The sequence below is a fragment of the Platalea leucorodia genome, assembly GCF_965183815.1.
Source record: "Platalea leucorodia genome assembly, chromosome: 5".
NCBI lineage: Eukaryota > Metazoa > Chordata > Aves > Pelecaniformes > Threskiornithidae > Platalea > Platalea leucorodia.
In genome coordinates, this window is record NC_138827.1 from 5,280,475 (window position 1) to 5,299,120 (window position 18,646).

Here is an 18,646-nt window from a genome sequence, read left to right on the forward strand (position 1 = left end):
ACAGGCAGGGCGGGAAAGCGAACCGAGCGGGGCCGGGCCGGGCCGGGCCAGCAGCAGGGCCCGGCGGCGCCCCGGGGAGCGCGGCGGGGCCGGGGCCGAGGCTGAGGCGAGGAGCGGCGGGAGCGGCGCTTCCCGCCGCGCGGCCGGGGCGGGGCTCGAGGCGGGCTACCTGCGGCGGGCCGCGCTGGCCCGGCGAGGCCGCTGTGGAGACGGCGCGGGCGCGACCGTGGGGTCTGGGCTGAGGCGGGGCGGCGGCGGGCGGCAGCATGAAGGTGAACTTGGGCGTCCTCTCCCTCTTCGTGGCCCTGGTGGGACTTTCAAGCTTCATCTTCCTCGTGGTGGCCATCGCGACGGACTTCTGGTACATCATCGATGCCTCCAAGCTGGAGACGTCCCGTAACGGCACGGACGCCCTCAGCTCCCACTCGGGTCTGTGGCGGACCTGCCGCGGTGAGTGCCGCGCCGGGGAGCGCTCCTCCTGCCGCGGGGGGGGGGGGGGGGCCGCGACCCACGCGTGTCCGCCGGCGGCGGGGTGGGAGCGGGCTGCGAGGCCGCCCGGCTGCGGGGCAGCTGCGGCCTGGGGCGGGGGCCGCAGGCGCGGCGGCAGCGGCTGCTTTCGGCTTTACTCGAGCAGGAACAGCGCGCTCCCCTGTCGCTGCTCTGTACCCATCGGCCGTGGGGACCATTTGTCGAGCCCCTCCTGTGCCGCTTGCCGAAGGAGGCATTGGGGATAGCGAATTTTCTGCTGCTGTAACCGAATTTTGCGTTAACTTTTGATTCAAACTAATTTAATAAACGTTAACCGTTTAGGAGAAGAGAGATGTCTTTTCGTTTGAGTCGGGGAATTAAGGGGCAAAAGTTCTGGGTTAAAGCCATTAAAGTGATAAATAATAATATAAAGTATATAAATATAAATAATATTAAACAATATATAGTTTATATACACAAACAATATAAGTTATATTACTATAAGTGACATCAATGTAAATATTATTACTTTGAAATGTGTATCTGTGAATAATATAAATAAAATTAACTAATCCCATACCAACTAAAGGTAAGTGACTAAAGACTCACCAAGTTCACCAAGTAATTGTACAGCGTTTGCTCTTGCTTGGTATTTCACAGTTCTGGATTTTAATGAAAGACCCATAAACCCTATGTGGATATTATAGGATTTTCCCCATATAGTTTAATTTATATGCCAGGCATATTACTTTTCATTTTGATTCCACCATTAAAGACAAGGAGTAAGTAATGTTCATCATAGGCAAGAACGGATGGCATTTGCAGTGGAGCAGGGGAGAAGGAGGCGGTTAAAGGCATCCTCCCCTTCGCTGAGCCCTGAGCCCTGCTGAAATCAGCAGCTGTTTCTCTCTTGACTTCAGTGCTCAGGCCCGATGGGAGAAGTTGGCCAATGCTGGGTACTGAAAATCCCCTCCTTTCCTTCCCTACCTAGGAATGACTGTTTTTAAAGCACATAATATTATATGAATTATATGTACATGCAAAAAAAAAAAAAAAAGATACATTGCAATAAAATATTATAGTGTAATTTTTTCTCATTGTTTTTTCCTTTCTCTATCAGTGAGGAGTGAATGTTACCCTTTGATAAACCCCTTCTGGCACGAGAATGCAAACATCACTGATTCACACAGGCAGCTTTTGTGTGAGTAACTTTTATATTATTTCTATAGTGCCATCCACCCTTCCCTCCCTCTTTGGCCGCTTACAGGGTCCCATTTCTGATTCAGAGGGGGAGCTCTTTGAGACAGTGTTTCAACTCTGCCTCTGTACGATATCTGTCACTGCATGTAGTCTTTAAGTGGGATTACTGTTGAAATAACCACCTATTTGGTGTCAAGTTCAGCTAATTTCTTCCACAGGAGCAAGATGTTTCTGCCTGGAATGGCTCAGGAAGGTACACAATTGTTAAAAGGCAAAAATGTTCAAAATCCCCTCAGAAGAGTTTAATCACTGAAAATGCTTAAGCACACATTTAACTTTCAAGACAGTGGCTTATCCACCCTTTCAGTGAGATTCCTTGCACTGAAAAAAACCTTAAGTATGTGGGAATTTTAAGAAAATAAATCAATTAATAAAAGCAGTGTTCAAAGTCTTTGAAGAACACCGTGTTCAAAAAGGTTACTTTAAGTTTCTAACTGTGTTGGTTGGCATTTACTTCTTTTTCTATAGATTCATTTGTCAATGTCAGAATGTTTTCAGAACATCCAAACTAAACATTTCCAAATACTTTTAGGCTTCTCCTAAAAGATCATTTAGCTTCTTTGCATTGTATTCTGCACAATGGTTTGCTCATACATGCTTGTATATGGGCTTGCTTTTTTAAAATTTTTTATTTACTTACCTCTCCTCTCTGGCTCTGGCTGTTTTCCCCTTGCAAGCAGAATATATGCATTTGTCCTGTGTCTTAAAATAGTACTCTTTCCCTCAAAACCAGCCATTTCCCTGAGCAATCCTTCAGAGAGGCTTAGAGTGTCTTTAGTCTGTTGGAGCAGCATCTCATGGTATAGCTAAAAGTGCCGCAAACGTGGCAAAGTAAGCCTATGAGGTACTGGTGCTAATGTGGCTGTGTTGCAACAGTAACTGGGAACTTAAAGTAGGAGTAAGATCCCAGTGGGCTACTGAAACAGCTGTACAAACGTTGACAGGTACAAGACTAACAGCACAGATTGTCTCTCTGTGCTTTCAAATTGAAATGTGCCATTTCTTTAATCTTCCTTGCTTAAGACAGAGGGGCTTAGCTGCTTGGTGCTGCTGAAGACTGTGAGGATCAGTGAAAACGACTGTCTGCTGGATCACTTAAGCCTTTGAGGGTTCAAAGTTAATTGAACCTAACCAGACTGATCACGTTTTAAGTGTGGGTACTTCAACTATTATGTTGGGGATAGTCTAAAATTTCAGGATAAAATTATTAGTATTTCAAAAGCTGTGTTCATGTTTGCAAAAGACACATCTGTAGTTTTTCTCAGTCAAGAAGATTTTAGATTACATCTCTTCAATGAAAGCTGAATTCGGCAAAAACAAAAGCAGAGACAGTACAGAGCTCTTTTTATTATGAAAATGATGTTGGCTTGGAAACAAAGTACAGCTCTTTGGTAGTCATGAAGTGTAAGAAAATAGTGAAGATGAGTAAAAATTGGATTCATAACTGTTTACAGACTCTTCAGAGCCTTGCTGTCATATCAAGTACTGTTTTTAGGTTCCTGGACAAAGACTTCAGGTCTGCAAAGACACTTTCAGGTTTTATTATAAGCAGGTGTAGTCTGCCTAAAAATGATGAGATAAGAAATCAAAGATACTTTCATTGAAAGAACCTACGAGGTTTGATTAGAATGCCCTACAGAGTGAACTTTTTGGTAATTTAGATGTTCAACTTTAATGCAGTTTCAGTGTGGTGAGGCTAGAGACCCACAGCAATAACAGCTGAACATAGGAAGTGCCATGTCGGTACTTCTTACTTCTAAGAAACATAGATATTTCTAAGTGACATCTAGGTTTGTTAAGTACTAAAATATTACCTTCTACTTCAGCCTGACACTTCTTTCTTAAATATTTTCTGACTATGGTCACTGAATCATATTTAGGCAGATCAGGGCAAACCTTCATCTTCATCTACAACACATTTTAACTAGAATTTTAGAGGACAGTTCTGGGATGGTGGATTCCAGTGTAGTTGCAGTAATTTCTTCATATGTTGCTATATGGGGCAAACAGGCTAATTGCACAGCTTTAATCAGTTACTTAAAAAAAATATTTTTTTCTGTGTGTGTGCCCGTGCAGGTGTCTGTGTGAGGCACATTCACATGGAATTAATCTCATTCTGTCTAGCTGTACACCCATATTTCTCACTGTTTGATCGGCAGACTGAATTTCAGGAGCTCTGGCAACATCAAACGTGTTTCTTGCCCGTTATTCCTAAAAAGATTTAGAAGGGCTGTCTCCTAATGCAGGCACTTAAGTAACACATCAGGAATCCTGTTCCCCATTCTTGAGAGTTCCCATACTGTTCCTGGCATGTTTTAACTAGACACAAGTGCCAAAAAGATGGGAGAGAGTCCATACCTGAGTACACAGGGCTGGGCCTAAGTGGGAACAGAAGTGCTGGTCGCTGCCAGAAGACAAATCCTTCATTAAAGAATGAAAAGCCTTCACATTCCCTCCCTCCTTCCACATTTCCAATCTCTCTCCTATTCATCCCCAGCAGATTCCTTTTAGGCTTATTGCATACTTCAAATAGAGCTCCTGCTAAATCAAAAAAATTGGGCATACAGGTTAAAGTTCTGTGCTACCAACAATATTACTCAGGCAATCAAACTAGCTCTTTTTAAGCCTGAGAGTATGATGTATTTTCACATCACAGGAGTACTCTTGAGCAATTTCTCTAATGGATTAGACATAAGCATGCCTTCTCCTGGACATTAAGCTTCCATTTCTTTTCTTACCACTCCCTCTAGCTGAACATATGGCGTATACCCTCTCTCTCCCTCAAACCCACAACATATAAAATATTTTCCTACTACAGATTACATTATGGCATGGTTATATATTTGTTTAAAACATCAGCCACTGTCTAAAGAAAGATACCACTAGACTACCTACCACTAGATTTTCTGAAATTTCTGCATTTAAAAAAAAATCTTGTTACTGGAGATGTACATCTTCTTCTGTCCCATACAGGATTAAAATGGAAGTCTCACTTTTCACAATTTAGACAGTTATTAGGGTCTCTTAGTGACCACTAGGATTAAAGATAGCCCTTTGAAAGTCAGCTTTGAAACTGAAATCTGTCAGCACAGACACCCCAGATACCTTGTCTTGCCATGCGTTCTCCTGTGCCAGCTATGGGAGACAAGCAGAAAAAGCGACTTTTTTTCATGATGAGCTGAATCCATCTCTCACAAAATGGTAAAAGAAGGATGTCACTCTGACTTCAAAGGAAGCTGCATCCGGAGTTCTGAGCAGCTTTGCCATTTTCCAGTAAAAGAAACATAACATTCAATATTACATCTAAGATGTTGAGGATCACATACAGTTGGTGCGTAGAAGGAATGGCAGCATTTAATCTACTGAAAAATTCTCCCCAGGAGTTGCAGCTTTGTAAAATAATTTCCTTAAAAAAAACAAAAAACAAAAAATCCCAAACGCAACAAGTTACACTGGGGAAAAGTTACTCTTGGGCGTTTTTGTAAGATGAATATTTTTCATTTACCAAAGTCTGTATTGTTAATAATTAGTAAATACTAGTATAGATTTAGCTAAAGTCAGCACCTGTGTAATCCCTGCAAAATGAACAATTTTGTAAATATTTCTAATCAAAATCAATTTGTACTCTGGACTTGGTTCAAGTACTTCTTGCAGGACAGATGAGCTGTCAAAAGAAGAAAGTAAAGTGTTTGCTGGATACTAATGTAGCCTGTCAAAACTATTCTATGAGCTTGACTTTTTGGAATCTCAAGTAACCTGTTCTATGTGTCTCAGTTATGGCTGGATAGTGACCCCTGCTTGGTAACATAAAAATTAGTTCCATCTACATTCTTCTGAACTAAATGCTATATATTTGCTGATCCTGGAAAGCTGTGGCTAAGGTTTTTTCAAAGCATGGTGAAATTTGTTAAAATGTGGAGATTTTTTTTTTTTTGTGGGACTTCCTCCCCTCCTGTTATAGTTTAAACCAAATTGCCACAAAGCTTTTTTTTTTTAATATCTATAACATGTTATTTGGCCAAAATATAAGAAGCCATTTTGGTCCAAAGATGCAAACAAACACTTGCAAAATTACAAAACAGATCATTTCTCTTAAATCTTAGCTTTGCACCCCAACCTGCTGCAGGGTCCCATCTATACCGCAGAGCTGGGGCTAGTGTTATGAAAAATAACGTGAGAGGAACTACTGTTATTTCTTAATGGCTGCCTGGTTTGCCCCTGACACACAAACCAGCTGCATTAGGTACCTACAAGGTATGATTAAGCCTCTGACAATCCTGATCTTTGTTGGTGACATGACCATCGTGGCCAGTGATTGATTCCCTGTTACAAGTCACTTTTTAGTGCTCTCCTGTATTCCTGAGCCATCCAGAGATGATCAGTTAATGGATGTGATTTCCACTTATATATGGCTGGAAGAAAACATTTTTCTTGTTATGAAACCAAGACTGGAGTGTGCAGCTGCCCGTGCACAACTACTTAAATTATTCTCCCCAGCGTATTTTTATTTTTTCTTTTTTAGACATCAGTGTAGCTGCAGACAAGTTAGTGCTTCCTGTAGGGAAACAATCTTTGCAGCAGGAGCAGTTGCTGATACCTCAGTTGGTATAATGTAACAGCTCCCTTGGTTTCTTCTTCAACAAAATTAGTTTAATAGTACCGTTAAACCAGACTAGATTGCCTTATAGTATGTGGACCCTGTAACACTCACTAACCAGCTGCTTTCACACTTCTCCCCACTCTTTATGGCCTGCTTCAGTTTTACTGAGTTACATGTTTATACTCCTGTTTGTAATCCCAAAATGCCTTATACTTTGGCTGCCATGACCTTTTTCCTGCGGGATTTACAGTTCTTCACAATTTTTCCTTTTGGTTTTAAATTATCAGAAGGAAACAGCTAGGGCTGGAATACCTGGCAAGAGCCAGTTCAGAGGCCATGTGAAATAAGACCCAAATGATGTACATAGAAATTCTAACTTAATTGATACGGTAGGTGTATACCTAAACGGATCTGCTTTGTTTCTGAGCAACAGTGCAGCAGTTCTTCAAAGAGGTTCCAGTGAACATTTGCTTAGGTACTTACAGTAGATATTACAATAAGTACATACAGAAATCTGAGATAACTTTAGCATCACTGCAGCTGAGACCTAATGAGTGACAACTTCTAATGAATATTCTCATTTTTAAATTCATTGGTATCGTAGCAATAGAATGTGAACCACAGTGCGTCGCTTATGTTTATCATTCTAACCATTCCTACTACTGAAGGTTTTTGTCAGTGCCCACCTGTACCAATCATTTTATTTATTTTTTATATTTACACCATCATTTTATTTCTACTGTCTGCAATTTGTCTTCCAGTTTAGCTCAGAGACTTGTTGCATGAGAAGAGCACAAAGCCAAAACGTGTAACACAAAGTCCAGAGCTTAGCCAGTTATCCCGGGGTACCCTAACCCTGGCAGCTCTCATCCACCGTCATCTTTTCTCTGCTGAACAGGAGGGAATCCAGGCCTTGGTGTCCCCGGGGTTCAAGCCCAGAAGTCTCACATTTAGCCACAGACAGCAGTTCTTTTCTGTTGCTCGTTGTTTCTCTAAGTTGTTTCCTTCCTTCCTTCCTTGCAAGCAGGTCAGGCTTTCTCAGTGCACTGTTTCTTCTTGGCTTTGCCAAGTCTTTCCAGAGCAGCCCTGCTGGTTTTAGCTACTGCGGGCATTCTGTTTCAGCTAGGGGCTTTTGTCTTTCTAACTGGCTATTTAGTTACTGCTGGGGAAGATAAACAGGTCCTTAATTAAGCTCTTCTGAGCTGCTGCCATTTGGAGTATTTCTGATGAGGTGACTCTTAGAGATTTCTAGAGACTATTTGCTATTATAAGCTGTGCAAACAAACCCAAAGTTAGTTTGAAACAATTAAGCACCAGCATGTTAGCAGATGATGATTAACAAAACTGCTAGATCTTACTTTTGACAGCATTCAATTTTTCTAGTTCATTCCACAAATTTCTGTTACAAACAATTCATCAACAACTGTGTTGGGTGGTAATTTAGAAATGACTGCCAAATTCACAGATCTGGACACACACTGCAGATGTCATTCTTACAGATGTTTGTCAGGCCTCTAGTAAAACAGCTTTGGCTAGCTGATGTAAAACTTCATTAACTCAGATCAAGCAATTAAAGTATTTTTTGCTACAAAAAAATAGAGTGTTTTATAAAAGTTCATCAGTTTGTTTCAGTATTTTCAAGACTAAACTATTGGATCTTTCGTGTTGGACTGACAGGGAACTCAGGCATTGAGAAACAGATGTGCGAAACCGAATTCTGTTTTACAGGAAAGTGCACATACCTCTTCTTGTGCAAAATGCTTAGGTTGTTTTTTTTTCAATACTAGATTAATTTCATCAAAATGAAGACAGTTATATGTATCATACATAATGCATGAATATGTATTTCAATACAACCTAAAAAACACTAAAATGACTGCAAAAATTAATGTTTTAACTTCTTTCACAGATATTATTGAAGACAGAAACACAGTAAAGATATTTTAAGTCATGTCCTTCTATAAACTAATTCTGTCCCTCTAATCAAGGATTATAATGGCATAATATCATATGCCAGACGGCATGAATTCAGATTCCTGAGTGGTTTCCATGGCAGCATTTTAGAATAAGTTTCCCAGGCAGTTGCAGATTTCATAGAAGAAGGACAAATGGGTATTATGTATTGGACTAGAACACTGGAGGTGATAAAAGTGCTGTTTAACAAAATACAATCCATTAAATATTTTATTTTAAAAAAGCTGCAGGTGATTCACAAGAAATGTGATCCCAGCTGTGTGTAGGCAAAGTAAGGCTCTGTCACAGTGGGATTTGTGGCTTTCAGCTGAGATATCCCTAAAACCTATGTGGTTTCAGCTGAGATATCCCTAAAACCTATGTTTTCACTGAAGAGGGCATAAAAATCGGTTATTCTGATGTTACACGCAACTGTCACAGATCATTAATGAAATCTGTGACACTCTCCAGGAGAATACTCTGGTATGGATTTGTTTTCCTTTTGCTTCCAAAGAAAAGGTTACATTCAGACCCTTATCTTCTTCACCCACGCTCGTCCTGGCCAAGGTTACAGTCCTAGCTGCTGTAGCAGAAATCACACCATGAAAAAGAAAGTCAAAGAAACAGCAACTGTTAGTGCTACTGTCCTGAGGTATAGTTTGTTAGCAGCAACTTTGACTAGTGAGGGATACCTGGAAAATCACAAAACACAGGCCCAGCGGTGACCTTGTTTATGTTTCTTCCCTCCCAGCAAAGCCAGGTCTGAGGACAGAGTTGCACCATTCTTACGTTCTTGCCTTTATATTATTAATTGCATCAGATTTTATCCCCCCAAGGCCTCTTCACCTCTTACATGCAAGACCAAGTCTAAGAGGACACATGGATGTCAAAATGGAAGGGAATCAAAATCAGGACTAATACCCTCAGGAAGCACAAACGGGGCAGAAGACTAGCCTGTTCCTGCTGCCTCCCTAGAATATGAGAATTAAATTGTGTGCCAAATCTCTGTTCTGTCACATCATATTGCATCACATCCCTGACAACCACGTCTAACTATATAAAACTCCTGAACTAAGTTCCACGGCTATTTCTCCTCTTGGTATTCAACTAAGATTTGCAACAGTTTTGACATACTGGTTTATACAGGGTAAGCTGAAGATTAATTTGACCGTTAGCGTCTGAGAATTGCTATAGGTTTGGGTTTCTTAGCCAGCAACAGCAGCCATGGCCAGTTTTGCTGAAGGAAAGCCCACGGAGTATCCTCAGATTTAGTAGCAAGCAGAGAAAGTGCTCCCTTCGATGCAGAATGCTGAATTCGTGGTTTCTGAGCATCACCTGATCCTGATGTGGGCATATGTGGGACTAAATATGAGAATATAATACCAGCGTAAATAAAAGGAAACGGAAGAACAATAGGATCACCTCCCAAAACTTTGTCATTTGCCACATTTTTCCTTGTGATCGTGTTCTGCACTACACAAAACAAAGAAGTCTTGAAAACACATTCCACTTAAGTAAAGAAATCAGTAGTGTCTGCCTTGATCCCATGCAGGCTCTTCCTAACCTTCCAAGGTTCTAGAACTGAACAGAGATATGTACACAATTGTGTCTTATCTTTATAATGATACTGAAGAGGATAAGCTGGATCCTTAGCCAGTGACAAGTAGAGCACCTCCACTTCAGTGGGCAGCTACAGTGACTTAAAAAAATTGATCATCTGATCACACACAAACTGTGATCTCTTAACTGACTCCTTTTCCTTGGGAACCAGCTAATGCTGTATTGTTGTTCCTCTGTGAAATTAAATGAGACACTGAAGCCTTTCAGAAAATGGATTTTAAGTTTTCCTTTCTCAGTAACTCTGCACCTCACTCTGGTATGAAATAAATGGATACGGGAAGCTGGAATTACTTATTCTAGAAAAGGTTAGGTTGAACATTGTGGATTGATTGCATGAGAAGGAACAATGACACAAAGATGGTTTATGATGGAAAGAACAGTGTGATATGAAAAAATACATAGCAACCCTCTGTTTACACAGCTATTAAAACGTAGGGATCAATAAAGACTAATGTAAAACACTTAGCATGGGAGGAAGCAACCAGGATAGGTTAATATCCTTAGTGAAGCTGCTGTAGAAAAACAAAGACAGACAGAATCAGAGCTGGATGGGAAAATTTACTGCTAGTCGATGATCAGCTGCAGCAAAGGAAAAGGTCAACAATTTGCTAGATCAGTTCAGCAGAGGATGTGACACAAAAGGCGGCGTTTAACCAAAGCATCTGCTGGGTCTCACCGCCCAGAGAGAACAATGCCACTCCCTGTGATCTGTATGATTCAGATAACCAGGGCTACTTTTTATTAAGGTTGTCAGTGACTACCTGATATGCAATGCATCACCTGTTACCCAGCTAGGCTTAATATCTGAGAATGGTTTAATTGCTTAAATATATCCATGTAGACATACCCTTTATATTTGTGGTCTCTGTTTGAAACACAGGCTGTGATCCTGTGAAGGGCTTGCTCTGTTACCCTTTTCTCCATACCACATATTTGTCCTGCTGACTTAAACTGAAAAGCCAAGAGATTGTCCAACTCCTTGTTTGCGCAGCACAGAATAAGGTTTTGATCCTGATCAGGGGCTCTGCACTCAATAATTATTAGTACATCCAATGACACCATAATAAAATATTAAAATATTAACTTTCTTCATTTTTCTTCAGACATGCATGGAACATTTGTCATCCTGATGCCCCTCAGCCTGATATTGATGATTTTTGGAGGAATGACTGGATTCATCAGTATTCTTGCCAGGGCCTACCTGCTGCTTCTAATGACGGGACTGCTTTTTCTTTTTGGAGGTACTATATCAAACTCCTGGCTTAACCATTTTAAATAACAAGAGATTATATCTGGGAAACATCACTTTGTCTTCCGGGGGAAAAAAGCTAAGCAAGAGTTTGCTTTCAGAATAATGCTGGTGTTCATTGACTTGGTGTCTGCTCAGCTCCTGACAGGGTTCTGGCATAGAAAGCTGCCACTTAGAGGCAGGAAAGGCAAATAATCACGCACAACCATACACCTTGTGGAGTGAGTCCCACTTTGAACACAATGTGTTTGCTGTGCCCTTTAACACAAAAGATTTAATACCTTCTCAGCACAGTGCCCACATTATTTACGGACAGGGTAATGGAGTTAATGGAGAAGTGACTTTGGAATTAGGAAAGCACAGGGTTCTATAGCCTTGCACAGATCTTACAACTATTAAGAAAACCGACATTTTTTCAAAGGCATTTGCACGTTCCTGAAAAGGGTCTTGCTAGGCATTCTTGGGTTAGCTCCTGCTAGTTTTGAACTAGAGTGGTGTCCCCAAACTGTGGGTCACAAAAGGAAACCCCAAAGAGTTATTTTAGTTGAAGTATAATAATTTGAAGCTAGTAACATTCTTTTACATTTTGTTTTTTATTATTTTTGCTGTAACCAAAACCTCTGTGTTTTAGAAAGTCATTTATGAATTAAAACTAAAAACATTCTGTTAGAGTAGGAAAACTGGGTTTAAATCCATCTCCATTTTCTTCTCCAAATAGATTTTCAGTACTGTTTTACAATGTAAGTTGAAACAGAAATTTTCCCCAACAGAAAAGGGGATCCTCAGTATTGGCCCTCATCACCTGATCATACAGTCCTGTTTCTAAGAAGAGAATAGTAAGAGATTGCTGGAAGCAAATGCTGCTGTCTCAAAGTCTTGACTGAACTTTTTAGTCTGAAATGCTCTTATAAAGACCAACCCTCCCCCTTATGTGTTTCTTCTGCGGGGGAAAAAAAAAGTAACTTCTATTTCCTTAGAACATCAGAAAGCTGTATTCACTAAAACGGCTTAGGCTATTTGAAAACTGCTTCAAACTGTAAGTGAAAAATGAAAAGCTGTGAAGCGCAAAGCATGATTATCCTGCGGAGGAGTGGAGTACTGTGCCTTTCTAAGACACTTGGGGTTGCAAAGGGGGAAAGGAAACACCAAGGCAGTATTAGGAGAGGGGTGCTTGAATATGTTCTGAAGATGCAACTCATGCTGTTTCCCAGGACAGCGTGAAGAGAGTGCAGGGTGGCCTGTGGTGTGAGACCAGACCCTCCTCCCCCTCAGGCGGTATTGTTCAGCTGCACTGAGGCTTGAGGCACGCAACAGGCATGCACAGCTTTATAGGATATTCCAGTTTATGAAGTTCGGCATTGATAGTTCTGTCTCAGCAGAAAGAAATATTTCATGATGCAATTCCAGAAACCTGAGTTTTTCTGAAAATACCAGAATTGATATGTTGCACATCCCAGGACATCCTACATGCTTCCCTTTTTTTTTTTTAAATGCAGCCACATTTAAGGGGGATTACAGAACTCAGCGTACCTTGTTGAAAATGTCAACAAAACAGTCATTTCCATTTCTGCTGACAAAATGTATAGAGAAGTGATTTTTTCCCCCCTTGCAGAGGACTAGAATAAGGTACAGGCATCATAGCATGGTTAAAATCAGGAGTATGAGTATGAATTTTGACGTTGGTAACCCAATACACTTCAGTCTTGGTTTGTCTTTACTCAGCCTTGTCTTTCTGGCAAAAATGCAGACTCATCTAGACTTACACTGTGATTTAACAGAAAGCCAGATGAAAATTTATCACCCTCAGAATCAGATAAGAAACTATCTTGTCCTACAAGTGTTCCAGTGTCGACTTTCCCTGGGCTACAGTCCTTTAATCCAGGGCCTTTCTATCGCATCTTTTCTGCCACTGATCCAGTAATGTCATAAGTTAGTATATGTCCTTTGAGTGACATAGATGCCAGGCCCAGGATGTAGCATGTACTTGTGCTAGATGTGCCATTCCCTAAGTCTGCTAGCTTCTGTACAGTCCTTTCATTCTGAAAACATCTGGCTTCTTGTTTGAGTGCCTTTATTAATTTGTTTTTAGTCTGCTCCAAGAATGTCTGTGGATCAATTATTTGGAAGTGATGAATGGTCATGACTCTACAACACTTGATGGGACGAGCCAGTAAAGACCAACACGTTTACATTGAACATTCAGAACTTATGATACTCAAAATTAGAAACCAGCCTAACTTCAGGTCACTGACCTGATCTGTCTCCATGGGCTGTCTTGCACAGAGGTAGACAACTGTACGTGGTGCACAGCAGTGAGAAATCAGGATGCATTGTAATACAATATTGAAAACAGAGATGTACATGCATTAGATATCTGTAAAAAACATGACTAGATTTTTATTGTGGGAGGCTTGCTGTTACACATTTTGATTCGGTATTTAGCAGTGAGAGCACATTAAACTCAATGGATAGAAATAACCCTCCCTTTACTTCCCTCTCACCCTTCCCCAAAAAACAGCCTCAACTAGATTTCAAAGGTTAACAGAGGCTAACTGGCAATCTGGCCTGGGTAGATAGGAAGGAGTGGCAAAGGAGCCCTAAGAGATATCAAATTAATTATTTTTCATTTCTGCAGCGGATGCTAACTAGCTGAATGTTTTTCTTTCCCAGCTCTTGTTACACTTACTGGGATCAGTGTCTATATTGCATATTCAGCTGCTGCCTTTGAAGAAGCTGTCTGCCTCCTGAGGAGTAAGGATCTCCTGGTAGAAATCGACATCAGGTTTGGCTGGTCGCTGGCACTAGTCTGGATCTCCTTTGTCGCAGAAGTGCTCACTGGGGCTGTGTTTCTCCTAGCAGCAAGAGTTGTGGATCTGAAACAGCGACGTGAACAGGCGTTATGAACAACAGGTATCGGTGCAACAATAGAACCCTGCAGAGCCTAGAAATGTGGATTGCTTGGTCCGTCTGGTCACTAGGGGTAATAAAAGTGGCAAGACTGTGACTGAGTATCTTGCCAGCTGCCATAAACCCTTCTCACAGTTAGCTATAAAACACAAAAATAAATCAGTAAAACATTTCAAGTGTTGTCGATAAGGAAACCCTTGTGACTTTAGCAGAAAGTACATTGCAGCGTTAGTGTTTCCAAAATAATTTCAGCTGGCAGCTCATAAGACATCTCCATTCATTGCTTAGAACAAGACAGATTTCTTGCTTTCTTTTCTCCTTTCTGCTGTCCCAGCAAAGTGCCTCAGAGTACCTTGCAGGCCGGTCTGCATGGCCTACTTAGCTTTTGGTTTCTCCTCTGAGACTCCTGATAAGTGTGCCTAGGATTCCAGTCACGTTGGCAGCCTCAGCCAGCAGAGCTGCTCCGAGATGGCTGCTTCGTGGCAGGTAGTGTGACCTTCCTGCTGCCTTTGGAGGACCGCAGAGATATATGATGTCTATACGCCTGAACCCAGGGAGAGAGTGTGAGGCGTAAATATCCTCAATTAATATTGCATACTTAACATGGTTTTGTTGCACAAAGTAAAATCAAAAGTAAAGATCCGGAATAGGAAGAACTTCAGAATATTTGGAGAACTCCAGTGATAATCCCCAGCACTAGGGCATGGCTAGGATGTCTAGTAAGGTAATATTAATCTTTACTCTGCTGTACACCTTCCATATTTATACGATCTTTCTTTTCCCTCATGTATCCCCAAAGAGGCCCTCCTCTCTTCTGTACCACAATCACACTATTTCTTTGTGACAACGCACAAAAATGGGATGATTTGAGAAACTGGAGAAGCCCAGAAGCCTAATCCATGTCAGCTATGTGTAATGTCTAAGGAGAGACACAGCATCATGTTCTCTTTCCTAAAATCATTACTTACAGGGTGAAAACAAATAAATGAGTCATTTTCTAAAAATGAGCTTTGGTGCTGTGATAAAATGAAAGGATATAAGGCCTAGATACTGTGAATAACTTGATATTAGTTATCCAGCAGACGGTAGTGACTATGATGGTGAAGTCCTCAAGTGCAGTGCAATGGTGAGTGTACTCACATTTGTGTAGCAATAGTGTAATAAGAGAGCTACACAGCTGCTTTTCCAGATGTTTTAACTAACTACTGTAGCCAGCCCCAATCTATCAGGTGTAGGAGGCTACGTACTTATCTCTCTCAGCTTATTACTAGCTGTTTTTTCAATTCTGTAATGCAGAAGATGTATCTGATGCATTTCCCAGTTTTTACTTAGCAATTTTGATGATGTTTCCTTTTCATGAAATCTGTAACTTGCTTTGTGCTAGAATATGTTTAACTTGTGCTGAAAACTGCTGAGTAAAACTGAACAGACAGGATACCTGAATTTCATCTTGGGTGCCAAGCAATCTAGTTTTTCTTTATTAATTTTTCATCTGGGTAATAGTGTTTAAGAGAAAATTTACTCCAGTGCCCACTGACGGTAATGAAGAAATTTTCCCTGACCACTGTGGCTTGGGATAAAGACTTGAGCATGTTAACAGCTCCACTAAATCTCTGTTAGATCATGTGTTTCTGGAGGACTTCAGCATATTACAGTTCAAGACTGTGACTCAGGAGCTGTGTCAGCAAGGCATGCTGTGTCATTGGGCAAGTCCCTTGTACTTCTTCCAGTAGTGCAAAGGGCGTCATTTACCTGCCTCTGTTAAATAACAGAACAATTTTATCATTGTGTCTTATGTTAAAGGCTGCACATTTACTCTTACTGAGCTCAGCTCTGATCTTAGTCTCACAGTACCAATTACGTTACAAAAACTAGTGTCAGGGAGCTTCCAAGGGCTTACAGTCTTTGGAGATGCAAGGAAACATTATTACTGCCATGCTGTGAATGGAGAACTGAGGCAGACAAACTGCCCAGGGTCACATGAAACCAGAGTTTCTGAATCCCAGTCTAAAAGACCTTAGTTGGCAGACCTTGCTTGTTATCAGAATGAAATAAGGCTAGAAATCCTGAATAGACTGAGCAGCAGAAATTCTGTGAATAGCCAGTACAATTTTGTAATTCTCACTTGCTCCCCCATTGGTTTTCATGTATTTTCCATGTTGCCTTATGTTGGGACTGTGTAATTCAGTCATTTTACAAGTTAAAGCATACCAAATCAGCTCTATAAGAAAAGTAGGAAAAAAATCCTTTGTAGCCAAAATTCCATGTGCTTGAGTGAATTATGTAAAATGTAATATTTCTATGTTTTGGTGCTGGTGAATCTATTTATAATACAATTTGTATGATGTTACTCAGACGTTACTGTAAGCTGTAATAGTAAAATACCATCTGAGTTATTTTTCGAGTATTTATTACAGATGTTATTTTACAGTGGTTTTGAATGTTGTAAAATTGAATAAAATGACATCTCAGAGCTGGGAATTGTTTACAAAGACATGGAAGAACTAAGATATATATTTTTCTTTAACTTTCTCTGCAGATCTATTCTACAGTTTATATGATGCTTTTGAAGTGCCTGTGTCACATGTGGTAGGTATTTATAAGACACTTATGCAGCTACAATAGAAAATACTCAAGTGATCAAATCTAATATAGAAAGCCAATGAATCTGTTATTGAATTAGAGCAATTCTCATTTCCATGGCTTTCCTAAATTTCTCATTCTGGCTTCCTGCAATATCTGGCACAATGGTAATAAAGAGTATCTTCTGCTGCTGAATATTTGTATAACCCCTGAACTTCTCTGAAATTCCTTCTGAATACAAAGAAAAAAAGATGGTTTGGGATAGTCAAATAACCCTTGAACATTTTGAAGAATTATGCTAGAAAGAGAAAACATCCTGGAAAGGATTTTATGTAATTTGATACAAGTGACCTTATCAGCATCTTCCTCTTACTGAAACTAATGTTTACTTAACACCCAGTTCTTTGCTGTATTTTCCCCAAAATGCGTTACGGAGATGAGTACACTGACTGTTCCCATTACTTTCTGGTGAACTGCAAACTCACAGGTAATTGGCCGCATTTAAAGTGAAGAAAAACAGATGTACTGAGTGGGTAGAGTGCACAGAGCTACTGGCCGATAATAGTCACTAATTTAAAGGCTTCCTCAAGGGATGGCAGAGAAGGATAGGGGAGGCCAAAGGAATCCTCGAGGGTGAAAAAACTGCAGAGATACAAGACATTTAGAGGAGATGCTGGTGAATATAGTGTAGACATGAAACCACAAGGATTCAGTCTGGGTCTGTGCTGTTCCTGAGCTGGCTGCTGCAGAGCAGCTTGGCTGTCTCTGTGTACCTGCCTCTGGTGACCAAGGGGACATTATTGGTTCAGACACAGCTTCAGTCAAAGTAGCTCCATGAGTTTGTTGGTCACTGGTCCAAAGCCAGTAGACCTGAGTGACTCTATGCAGACACAAGTGATTCATAATTTCCTCCTTCCAAATTTAACAGGATGGCAGGTTGGAGACCAAACAGGACATGCTTTGTCCATGCCTGGTTGGTCAACAACGGGAGAGAGCCAGAATCTGCCCAGAACCTCTCCACTAAGGTGACCACAGCACGGCATGGAGTGCCTGCCCACTGACGCTGCTAAGGGAAACTGGAACTGGCCCATGAGATAGATCCAAAAGACTTTGATTTTCCCAAGCTTGGTTGACACCAAGTAATTGTGGCCTCCAATTTTATCACTTGTTTTGCAAACGAAATCCAATGGTCTCAAACTGTTACTATGTTACAAAATCTGAAGAAATCTGAGCCTACTTCATAAATACAGATATCCTTTTCTCTGGTTCATTTTGTAAATTCCTTGCAGCAAAGCAGATCATAGTTAGCTGAGATATATCAGTAAAAAACACACTGGCCTCCTGACTGTCATTTTCCTATTAACAGATTGAATTGCCCCAGCTCAGGACCAAAAAGGTTAGAACAAATGCTCTGGCTTTGTACTAGAGAATCAAACTGTCCCCAGAATTGGTATAACCACGCTCAAGAGGAGCTCCCCTGTGCCTCTACTCCCGGTGTGTTTGCTGAGTGGGCACAGTTGTTAGCCCAGCAATTGCAAGCTCACAGAAATTTGGTCAGATGTTTTCAGAGGCCAGCCAAAAGTACCTTGAAGGCCAGGTTCAACCCACAGAGTTTTAGCCGTCCCTGGTTTAGGTTACAGGTCTTTAATTAGTGGATTGCATTCTAGTTAGGTTACAAAAAATTAGACCTTTTACTAGCTTTTACTGCTGTGTCACATCCCACTTTGGCGTTTATATTGCTAGTAATCATAGTTTGAATGCTCTGACTTAAGAAACCTTTTCCATTTTATAATGGGTTGCACAGAAGCAGCGGTCTCTGCTGACATCTCATGGCTACACTAAGCAGTTGACTGTATTTGGAAAGAAACCATTCATTTCCATACGTACTGGTTTTTGTATGGTTTGAAGAGCAGAGGAGGCTGTCATGCTCACTAGGCCCTAGCTCCTGTATTTTATAGCCCAGAGAATCTCATCAAGAAACTGCTGAATCCGTCAGTAACATCTCC

The 18,646-nt window shown here is 40.9% G+C and overlaps 1 protein-coding gene across 1 annotated transcript; it reads left to right on the forward strand.

Annotated features, from left to right (window-relative positions):
- Positions 1-266: 266 nt before the first annotated feature.
- On the forward strand, positions 267-14,053 carry TMEM114 (transmembrane protein 114; the record flags this gene model as incomplete). Its single annotated transcript, XM_082312463.1, has 5 exons — positions 267-450; positions 1,589-1,669; positions 11,005-11,142; positions 12,647-12,730; positions 13,821-14,053. 5 exons carry the CDS (start codon positions 267-269, stop codon positions 14,051-14,053), a joined length of 720 nt encoding a protein of 239 aa, XP_082168589.1.
- Between the last annotated feature and the right edge of the window lie 4,593 nt (positions 14,054-18,646).